Source organism: Castanea sativa, chromosome 10 (assembly GCF_040712315.1).
Source record: "Castanea sativa cultivar Marrone di Chiusa Pesio chromosome 10, ASM4071231v1".
NCBI lineage: Eukaryota > Viridiplantae > Streptophyta > Magnoliopsida > Fagales > Fagaceae > Castanea > Castanea sativa.
Window position 1 is genome coordinate 3,584,481 of NC_134022.1, and position 11,027 is coordinate 3,595,507.

The 11,027-nt window shown below is 36.6% G+C and overlaps 1 protein-coding gene across 1 annotated transcript; it reads left to right on the top strand.

Moving 5' to 3' along the window:
• Positions 1 to 3,320: 3,320 nt before the first annotated feature.
• On the top strand, positions 3,321 to 6,906 carry LOC142613927 (long-chain-alcohol oxidase FAO4A-like). The gene is made up of 3 exons (XM_075786446.1): positions 3,321 to 3,522; positions 3,829 to 4,098; positions 4,942 to 6,906. Exons 1-3 carry the CDS (start codon positions 3,397 to 3,399, stop codon positions 6,778 to 6,780), a joined length of 2,235 nt encoding a protein of 744 aa, XP_075642561.1. The 5' UTR covers positions 3,321 to 3,396; the 3' UTR covers positions 6,781 to 6,906.
• Positions 6,907 to 11,027: the final 4,121 nt, after the last annotated feature.

Here is an 11,027-nt window from a genome sequence, read left to right on the forward strand (position 1 = left end):
TACATTTGCTAAATTTTCTACAAAGTATTTTTGTCTTCAAGGTTGAGATCATTGTTCTAAGCTGGTCACATTTCAAAAATAATTGGCTACTTTTTGAATCTTTGGAGGCGTGCATGCTCACTCAGTGTTAAGGATTTCGGCTTAAGATCTCTGTTTCAGAGGGTGTGTTTGAAATCCAACAATTCCTTAACAAAACTAAAGCAACCCAGTTCACTAAACCTCATATATAACTCCAAAAAAGTTAGAAACCTCAACAGCACTACCATTCCAAAGTCCCAACCTTGCCAATAGATACTAATCTAGATAGACAAATCCAAACGAAACTCACATAACCCAAATACAAGAAAAACAACACAAAAACAAAAACAAAATGGAGACAAAGCCACACACAACTCATAGAAAATACAAAATCCCATAGACAGACCCATTAATCTTTTGTGAATTCAAATTTAGTACTAAAGGAAAAGAGAGATACAGAGGTTTAAGAGGATGAGAAGTGTTGGGAGAAGAAGCAAGCAGTGGGAGGATTTTTGCCAATTCCATCATTTCTGAAAGGATTTCAAATCAATGGATTTGCACATCTCAAATCCTACTTAGATTTGGGCTAAATCCAAATCCATCTCTTTTTAAGTAACCAAAACAAATTTGGATTTGGGCATCTCAAATCCAAATCCATAGGCCCAAATCTAGGCATCCAAACAGAGCATAAGGAAACTGAATTAAATCATATACATGAAGACATTTTTTTTTTTTTACAAAAAAAAGTATTCAGACCTCTTCAAGTATCTAACTATTCTTTCAAATATATGCAGTCCCTTATCTCAAAGGTTATTACAAGGAGTAATCCTTTGGAGGTGGCTTGAAAATGCTGCCAAGAGGTTTCGAATCCAGAATCTTTTGGATATCATAAGATCTTAGAAACCACTTAGCCAATCCCTTGGGGTTCATGAAGATGAAGTTAATTTAAGTTCTCCTACAATTTTTTTTTTTCTATTACTGTCTTTTCAGTGAATTAGAAGTCAATTTTAAAAAGAATTTTCACTGCCTTCTTCATTTAGAGTGCAAATTAATCTTGAATGGTTTAAAATAAATGCCTCTCATCTTCTACTTTTTTCTTTTTTAGTATTCAATTGCATATGAAGGCAGCTTAATGTATGTAGTATAGTAATTTTTTATTTTCAATTTTTTTATTAATTTCTTTTTTATGTGTGTGTGGGCTAGTACCAATTAATGGATTTTTTAATGAAGTTAATTGTGTTGAATATATTTTGGAAGCAATTCATTTTTGTGATAATGCAAACAAGAACAACATAATATATATATATATATAATCTTAAACAAGAACACAAATAGATTCAATAGACAAAATCAATTTATATATATGTATATAAGACGAAATCTGTAAAATAATTAAATAATTTACAGACTAGATGCTTGAAGAATAACTAGCTGAAAGCAGATTTTGCCCCTTACACAATATGTGGTACTTAAATAATTACGGACGTTTGCCTCCTAGAATAAAATGATTAACAACATGGAGACGAAACATTGCAATATCTGTGCTTAGCGAGCAAACTGAACTATATCTCTTTCTCTCTCTTTGACACTATGCAGATGTATGCACAAAAATATTTTCTTTGAAGTTTTTCAGCCAAAAGTTGTTTTTATGAATAAGTGACTATGAATATATTCATTGGTGAACATACATATTGTTAGGGAAAAACTGTTGCGTATAAGCTTATTGACTCAAAAAATAAATAATAAAATATAATTTTTTGGACAAGATAACCCAATCCATACATGCCTAAGCCCAAACAAATACCCAACCCATAAACCTATCAACATTTTTCTAACAAATTGTTCTTCACATGGATTTCAAGCTTAATAAGAGTTACACATTGATTAAGATATACACTTTCTCACTTAAAATTGTTGACATGCAGGTATAAAAAGAAAAGATATGGGATTATAGAAGGATGCTTGGTTCAAGAGTGTCTGGTGCAATGCCCTCATAGCATACACATTATTTGACTTTTAAGTGTGAAATTACCATTGGAGTACTTTCTTATTTGGTGGACTTGATAATTTATACTGCAAAACAAAACCATTGTATAACTCAATTTTCCATTCGCCTGGCATCTTCCACTACTTTGGAACTTGATGGCTCTTTAATCCACATAGTTTCGAATCTGAAAGGCCTAACAAAATGGGGGCAGAGGTCTGACTTGGGAGCAACCAATAAATATCTCACTCCCACTTTTGGAAACATGAATTGCCACTCCTGGTTTAATATTCCCTCATGCTACACTTACTATTGAAATCTCCAAATTGTTAGCGAAGGACTAACAAAGGAATCCACAACATTTTTTGACCAGTTCCCAAAAAGATTGCTTTCCCATTAAGGGAATGAGGGCCATAAACAGAGCATAGCATCCAAGCTTGCTCAGGAGTCAGGAGGGTCAAATACACCAAAGAAGCCACCAAATTTTTATTAGAATACACTAATCCCCCATTCTCTACAAACTACTTCACCTTCAGCTTCGACACAAAAACTATATACAAAGTCAATCCTCTGCTTTATCCAATCTATTTTATTGGAACTAACTTTTGTTTCCACCAATAAAACTAAATCCAGACATTTTTTTACCTATATATGAGGGATCTGAGGAAAACAACATATTTACCCATATATATAGTTTTTGACGACATTTTTTCCTATATATATTTACCTACTTCCTTTGACGGACTTTTTTTTTTTCCCTCTCAACTTTTCCCTCTTAAGTAAAAATGTTAATTACACAGTCTAGAGGCAAATCCGCATTGACCGCACCTACCACTTAATCCCAAATGCATACCTAATAGTCTATAACACCATTATCATAAATTATATTTTACATCTTTTTTATAAACTATTGTTGTAGCCAATTTTTACTGGTTTTTATTTGAGCCCACTATTAACAAACAAACAGTCAAACATTACATTTTCACTTATTAATAACCACTCATTATATCAGCAGTTTGTAACAATAACATTTTCCTTAATTTGAGCTTAAACCTTTAAAGGAAATTTCTGAGAAGAAACTTAGAAGCGTTGGCATCCGCAGTTGGGGGAAGTAACAACAGATTTTTTTTTTTAGTTCAACACACAATCATTGAGTCCTTTCTTAATTTCCAAGTCAATGGCCCCACTGAATGAAGCTTATTGCTTTCTCAATAAGCAAATTAATAGTAGTACACTTTTTATATTATAAACCCCGAAGGTCTTTCATTCTTAAAAGCTCTCACTAACAAACAAGCAAGCAAAATATGGAGTCAAGTGGTGCTTGTAGAGATGTTTGCTTCTCACCTTCAAAGACTAATGGAAGAGAAAAAGTAAATTCTTTGTCCTCTTGGGAGATGGATTCACTCATTGCTCTTTGTGACACCTTCTTGCCGTCCATTGATGTTTCCAACCTTACAATTAATGACTCTGTTGTCAAATTCTACACCACTTCTGCTTCTATGGCTGGCACTCCAGAACGAGTAAGATTATACATATCCATACCCATTTTAATTATTTTTCTGACAATTACATACATGGGGAAGTGTTTCAAATCTTGATTCTTCTCGTAAAGAAGACTAAACAATATCACTAAATTAGAAAACTCTTAGCCTATTACAAGCATATATCTTAAGTTGTTGGAAAATAAAGATTTTGGAAAGTAATTTTACAAAAAAAAATATATACAATTTTTGCCGTTGTCGTTTAGACCCATGTTGTTGAAGTTGAAGTGTTTTTTTTTTTTTTTTTTTTTTTTCTTATGTACAAGTACTTGAACATACATGTAGGTTGGGGCACTGATAAGCGACAGACTGAAACACCCAAAGAAGTGGCTTATGAGAGTGGCATTATGGGTGTTATCAACTTGGATTGGGACCTTAATACTATGTGGGAGAGCAAGCCTTTCTAGTCAATTTCCATACTTTCAAAGATTTTCTCAGGTATCACCACAAAAAAGAGAAGAAATAGTGCTTTCATTATCTCTTAGTTATTTCTATCTACTAAGAATGCTCAGCAAGGCCATGAAGATTCTCACACTCTATGCTTTCTTCACTCAGGTTAGAATTAATTATTTGGAATTGTGTTAATGTTAGTATTCTTCCAGCATATATGATTATATGGTATACTTGTATTATATAATTTATTAATCCGATGCATGCTGAACACATGGACACACCCACTTAATAAGAGAGAGCAAATAATATAGTTTGTAATATGTATGTAGTAAAAATTCTTACAAGAGTATTATACAGAAAAAGAAATTAAAACTTCCATTATTTTTATATGAGTCTTGGTAGGAGATTATAAATTTTAATATATAAATGTTACAAACTAGGGTGTCACTACTCACCAAATACAAAAAAGTAATTCATATATTCATTTATTAAAATATTGAAATTTACCAATCACATTCATTATCATAACAATTTGTAGTAGAATATGTAGTAACTTTAGCATTTTTCATTTTAGATCTTCCACCCATCATCTAAGAATTCATCACTAATCATATTTAAATTATCTTCATAAATAAGTATATAATAAATATTAATGGTATTTATATATATATATATATATATATATATATATATGTATGTATGTATGTATATAAAAACATGCTAATATGGCATTATTAGAAAATGTCCTAGGACCAACCTATCATGAACAGCGAGAGTTATAAGACTAGCAATTATTCTATTGCTTGCCAAAAATTTTAATACTAGAAATTTTTTTTTTTTTTTTTAATGATGATATACTGGCATACTAATTACCAATACCAATATTCAATTTGATATCTGTAATTCCAGATTTTCAGAAAAAAAAAAATGTTTAGTTGCGTATTCAGGAAAATTCATGTATATAAGTTCAACTCTGATCCTACATTGCCAAATTAACGTGTTCAGGTAGATGGGAAGGATGAGAACCTATCATGGAAAGCAATTGACTATAGTGGACCCGACCCAGAATTCAAAACCCAAATAGAACAGTCAAAGCCATTAAAAATAAATGGATCTGAAGAATCTGATGAAGAAGAAGATGGTGGTAAAGAATTGTTGTATGGACCTCTTTACAGAGGCCTCATCAATCTAAAAAAACCACGGAACATGGCTGCAAATACTCTACATCGACTTGGATTTCCTGTCTCAGTTCTTTCTCAGAAAACCAATCCTCCCAGCCTATCTTATCCTTCTTTAATTATCCAATGTGATGCAGTAGTGATTGGCTCTGGCTCAGGTGGTGGTGTTGTTGCTGGTGTTCTAGCGAAGGCCGGTTACAAAGTGCTTGTATTGGAGAAAGGAAATTATTGTGCCAGGAAAAATCTCTCTCTTCTTGAAGGCCCAACTTTGGATCAAATGTACCTGTCCAGTGGTTTGTTGGCAACTGATGATATGGGTGTATTAGTACTTGCAGGCTCCACAGTCGGCGGAGGCTCTACAATTAACTGGTCAGCTTCAATTAAGACACCCCAGCATGTAATTAATGAATGGTGTGATCGCTATGAACTTGAACTATTTGGCAGTGAACTGTACAAAGAAGCTTTGGATGTTGTCTGTGAAAAAATGGGAGTTCAGTCCAAATTCCAAGATGAAGGATTCAATAATGCGGTCTTGAGACAAGGTTGTCGAGAATTGGGTTATCCTGTGAAAAACATACCAAGAAATTCACCGCCGGATCATTATTGTGGTTGGTGTTGTCTTGGCTGCAAGGATGGAAGAAAGAAAGGCACGTCCGAAACATGGCTTGTGGACTTGGTAAATTCAGGCAATGGTGCAATTCTTCCCGGTTGTGAGGCCATTAAAGTCTTAACCAAGACAAAGAAAGGAAGAGATAGGAAGACAGCAACTGGGGTTGCTTTCGAATTTGAGTACAACGGAGCAAAAGACATTGCTGTGATAGAGTCGAAGGTGACTATAGTTGCGTGTGGCGCCATCAGTACACCTGCATTGTTGAAAAAAAGTGGCTTGAAGAATGGTAACATTGGTAAGAACTTGCATCTCCATCCAGTGACAATGGCATGGGGCTACTTTCCAGATACACCTTTACCCAATGTTTGGCCAGAGGAAGACAAGAAGAGCTATGAAGGAGGGATAATGACAGCAATGTCTACAGTTGTGGCAAATTTGGATGGGTCTGGATATGGTGCCATAATACAGACGCCTTCATTGCACCCTGGTACATTCTCAATTTTAATGCCATGGATTTCTGGGACAGATATAAAAAACAGAATGTGCAGGTTTTCTAGGACTGCCCATATATTTGCATTGGCAAGGGATAAAGGATCAGGAACAGTGGTTTCACCAAACTCAATCAATTACCAAATGGAAGTTTCTGATGAAGAGAATCTAAAGACAGGGCTAGAAAAGATACTGAGGATATTGACAGCAGCAGGAGCTGAAGAAATTGGGACTCATCACTGCCAAGGAAAGACCTTAAACGTGAAGAACGTGGGCTCAACTGAATTTGAGAGGTTTGTGAAAGAGGAGAGTTCCAGGGCATTGAGAGGCCTTTCGATGCCGATATGTTCAGCACATCAGATGGGGAGTTGTAGGATGGGGGTTGATGTAAAGAAATCAGTGGTGAACCAGATGGGAGAAACATGGGAGGTAGAGAGATTGTTTGTGGCAGATACAAGTGTGTTTCCAACAGCTTTAGGTGTTAATCCAATGGTCACTGTTCAGGCTATAGCTTATTGCACTGCTCAATCAGCTCTCCAAGTTCTTAGGGGGAAAATCCAGTGTTAGATTTTTTACTTGTTGAGGATAGCAAACTAGTTAATTCCAATGTTTTCATTGACTCCCTCGAGGCAGAGGCTCGAGGACATTATAAAGCTTCATGAGCACACCAGAGTAAATAATACCAAAAGAAGAACAAGGCAATTATGATCTTTGAGGATTATTTTCTTTAACTATCTCATTATGTTTAAAATAAACAAAAGTAAAAAAAAAAAAAAAAAATGAAAACCCATCTCATACCAAAATAAAAACAAATATTTCACCACATATTTGTGATGTGGATTGAGAGTGACGCGAAGGATATTATGATTTTATTGTATTGATCTTATAAATTAGAGAAACGATATGTCCACAACATTTTCACAACATTTTTACAACAAGTCCTATATGGCAAGTTGTTACTGGTTGTTATTGTTAAGGCAAAAAAGTTATCCTAGTGTTAGGTTCAAATTTGAACCAATAACAACTAACCACCTATGATTTGTTGTAAAAATGTTGTGGACTAATGTGTCAATTTTTAAGCATGTGAGAAAAGAGTAATTAAGAAATACATTTATTATATTGTTAAAGTGATATCAAATATTAGACTTGTTACGATAGTTTGTAAACACTTTATAATAAAATGGGTAATAAACATCACTTGATTATTGGAAAAAAGATAAAATTGGGGTCTGTTTGGTCTCTAATCTCAAACTCACAATTTTATATTTTAAACAACTTTATACACTTTTTCATACACTTTTTCACCCACACAAATTTCAAAAAACTACAAAAATCTCATCTCAAACTATTCTACCAAACACCCCTATCTTTAAAATGAGATGTATGGTAAGTTCCAGTTAGCTTAATTTATAAAGTCTCTTGTGGTTTAGAGTTCATTTGGTTGGAGTGAAAACGGAAGGGATGGAAAATGGGGGAGAAAATTGCTTTCTTGCAAGGCCCACTTTTTGTGAAGATGGAGTTTCTCCCCAAATTGTCAAGAAAATGGAGGAGAAAGTGGGTTTAAGGTAGGAATGAGAAAATGGAGGAGAAAGTGGGTTTAAGATGGGAATTACTTATCTACCCCTCTCCCCTTACACATTGGTTTCCTTTTTCTTTTTCAATTTTTTCCTTTTTCAAGATTTTTTTTTAATGTCAATTTTTTCTTATAAACTATTTTTTTTTAATGTAATAGGGGTATGAGAGTAAATTAATAGAAACACCATTTTCTATCCTCTCATTTTTCTTCTCAAGCAAACAAATGAGTTTTCCACTCGTGCACTTTTGCATCCACAACAAAACATACATAAGGGAAAACTAAAATCTTTCTATCCCCCACTTTTTTATCTCAACCATTTATTATCCTCCCACCTTTTTATCCCTCAACAAAACAAACCCTAACACTTTGCTCAGATACAGTGAAAGAGGAGTGAAGAGAATGGATTAGAAAGGAAATTAAATACTTTCTGCTATTTGGTTACACTGATGGAAAGGCAGCAAAGAGAAAAAGAAAGGATTTTGTTTCTTCCGGGCCCACAAATTTGTGTCCACCCAAAATGGAAGGAAATGGAGGGATGGGTGAAATTGTGTGGGGTTGGTTTCAAATGAATTTACTAAAATGCCCATGTTTTCTCTTGAAGCAAAATTGAAATTTCAAAACTTTAGGGCATGTTTGGTACATGTGTTTAAAAATTGAAAATTGTTGTTTGAAAACATTTGTGAAAATACGGATGGGTAAAAAAAGTATGTAGAAATACGTGTAATGTTGTTTAAAAATTGAAAATGGTTGTTTGTAAACACAAACCAAACACCCACTTACTCTCCTTATATAATAAGAACCACACCAGCAAAGCAGAACACACATTGACAGCCCACAAAGAAAGAAAGAAGCACAACCCACACACAAAGAAAGAAAAAGCTAGTTCAATCTCTCCTTTATCAACCAGGTCTCTCTCTCTCTCTCTCTCTCTCTCTCTCTCTCTCTCTCTCTCTCTCTCTCTAAACTTATCACTTCATTATGAAATCTTATCTTTTGTGATAGTGCATTTGAAATTAATGAAGAGCTAACGTTTTATCTTAATATTATTTACTCATAATTGCTGAAAAGGGTAAAAGTGAAGTGGACAGCCAGAACTTGCAAAACCTACGATTGGACAACGGATCAAGTCATGCGACGACGAGTCTCATAAGCAGTGGATGGACAGTGTGTTAGGACAGATCACCTCTAGTTTACGGAAGGTTCCTAGAAGGACGGATCGCCTGACACGAACGAGTAATCCCCTGGACGGACATTGAGGTCGACAGGACCAAGCACATGTGGCGATGGCGTGGCTTACGTGATTTCCAAGGACATTTCAAATAATAATAACTAGTGAACCACACTTAACCCTAGTAAATGAAAACCTTATATGGAAAGGGTCCCTTAAATCACACGCATTTATGAAGATCTTCTCTACAAGGAAATATTTCTCTTTCCTAAGGAACCAAGGTCAGTCCCTCATCACTATAAAAAGGCCATAACCCACGAAAAACAAGTACGCACAATTGACCTTAGCTCTAGTACTCTAGAGTGGTGACAATCTCTCTAACTTGACCTTCGGAGGGTATTTGGCCAGTACCACACTGGTACTCTCTTGAGGTTTTTTTCTTTCTTGGTGTTGTGCAGGTGTTATTGCGAGCCCATGAGGACTGTATGACCTACTGACGATTTTCGGCATTATCAGTTGGCGCCATTTATGGGAAAAACTAGCTCAAGTAGATAAGTCAAGCTACTGTTCCCATACGAAAAGCTTGCATGGTGCTTACCTGTTCAATGGCAACCAACAACAATGCCCAAGGAGATGAGCCATGCACTGCGGTTCTTGAGAAATAGATCCAGACACTAGCAGCGGCAGTTGAACGCCTTACCAAGCAAAATCATGACTTGGAGGAACAATTGCGCCAAAGGGACACCGAGCCTCAGGACCAAAAGGAAGAGCAGGAAGGAAACAGCCGCCAGCGCAATGACACCAGGCAAAATCGAGAAAGGCCGAAAGGCAATAATGTTGTGAGCTGGCCAACAGCCATGGATGTTTCCCCACCAAACCTGGTTGCAGATACACAGATGATGAGAGAGCAGATGGACTTGATGATGCACGCTCTCAAAGGGAAGGTGTCAAGCGATCTTGACGATCTGGTGTACAAGATAGATTCGCCTTTCACCGCACCTGTTACTTCATTCCCTCTACCTCCAAAGTTTCATATGCCACAGATAGAGGCCTATGACGGGTCGAAAGACCCTTTAGATCACCTAGAGACGTTCAAGACCTTCATGCATCTGCAAGGTGTAGTGGACGAAATCATGTGTAAGGCCTCTCCCACCACCTTGAGGGGTCTTGCAAGAATGTGGTTTAGCAGGCTGACACCAAACTCCCTCAGCACTTTCAAGGAGTTAAATGCCCAGCTCGCCTCACACTTTATCAGCGGACACAGGTACAAAAAGTCAACCACGTGCCTGATGAACATTAGGCAGCAAGAGGATGAAACACTAAGATCTTACATCACCCCTTTTAATAAGGAAGCACTCTCAATTGATGGGGCCGACAACAAGATACTCGTGGCAGCATTCACTAACGGATTACCGAAGGGTAAGTTTTTTTTTTCTCTATACAAGAACGATCCAAAAACTATGTCAGATGTGCTTTACAGGGCTACCAAATACATGAATGCGGAGGACATGCTACTTGCGCGGGAAGAAAAGCCTAAAAAGAGAGAAAGATAGGAAGATGCGAGACAGGAGAGAGGACGGAAGATCTTAAAGACAGGCGATGGGCAAGAAGATAGACGCCCCAAAACCCCCTCAACAAGATTCGCCAATTTCACCCCCTGAACATTCCGATCGATTAGGTACTGATGCAGATAAAGGACGAAGGGTCGCTAACGTTTCCAAGCAAGTTGAAGGGTGATCCCAATAAGAGGTCCAGGGACAAATACTGCTGCTTCCATCGCGACCATGGTCATGATACTTCCGAGTGTTACGACTTAAAGTAGCAGATAGAAGCCCTGATCAGGCAGTGGAAGTTACAGAGGTTTGTAAGCAAAGAAAAGACAGACCCGCCGCAAGGGCAAAGCCCTAGGAGGGAAATCGAGAGCCCCAAGCCACACGTCGGGGACATAAGAATGATTGTAGAGGGCACAGCAACTCCCTGTTCAACCAAAAGGGTGTGTAAAATGTACCTCAGGCTAGTCCAAAATGTCCAGCTAACAAGATTGGTCCCAAGGATGGCGTGCATGAACGA

Bases quoted from the DNA above. Each gene is read 5' to 3' on its own strand.
- LOC142613927 (XM_075786446.1), top strand. From the start codon at position 3,397: ATGGATTCACTCATTGCTCTTTGTGACACCTTCTTGCCGTCCATTGAT. The intron at 3,523-3,828 runs GTAAGATTATAC...ACATACATGTAG, and splicing joins TGGCTGGCACTCCAGAACGA to GTTGGGGCACTGATAAGCGA. The intron at 4,099-4,941 runs GTTAGAATTAAT...TAACGTGTTCAG, and splicing joins TCTATGCTTTCTTCACTCAG to GTAGATGGGAAGGATGAGAA.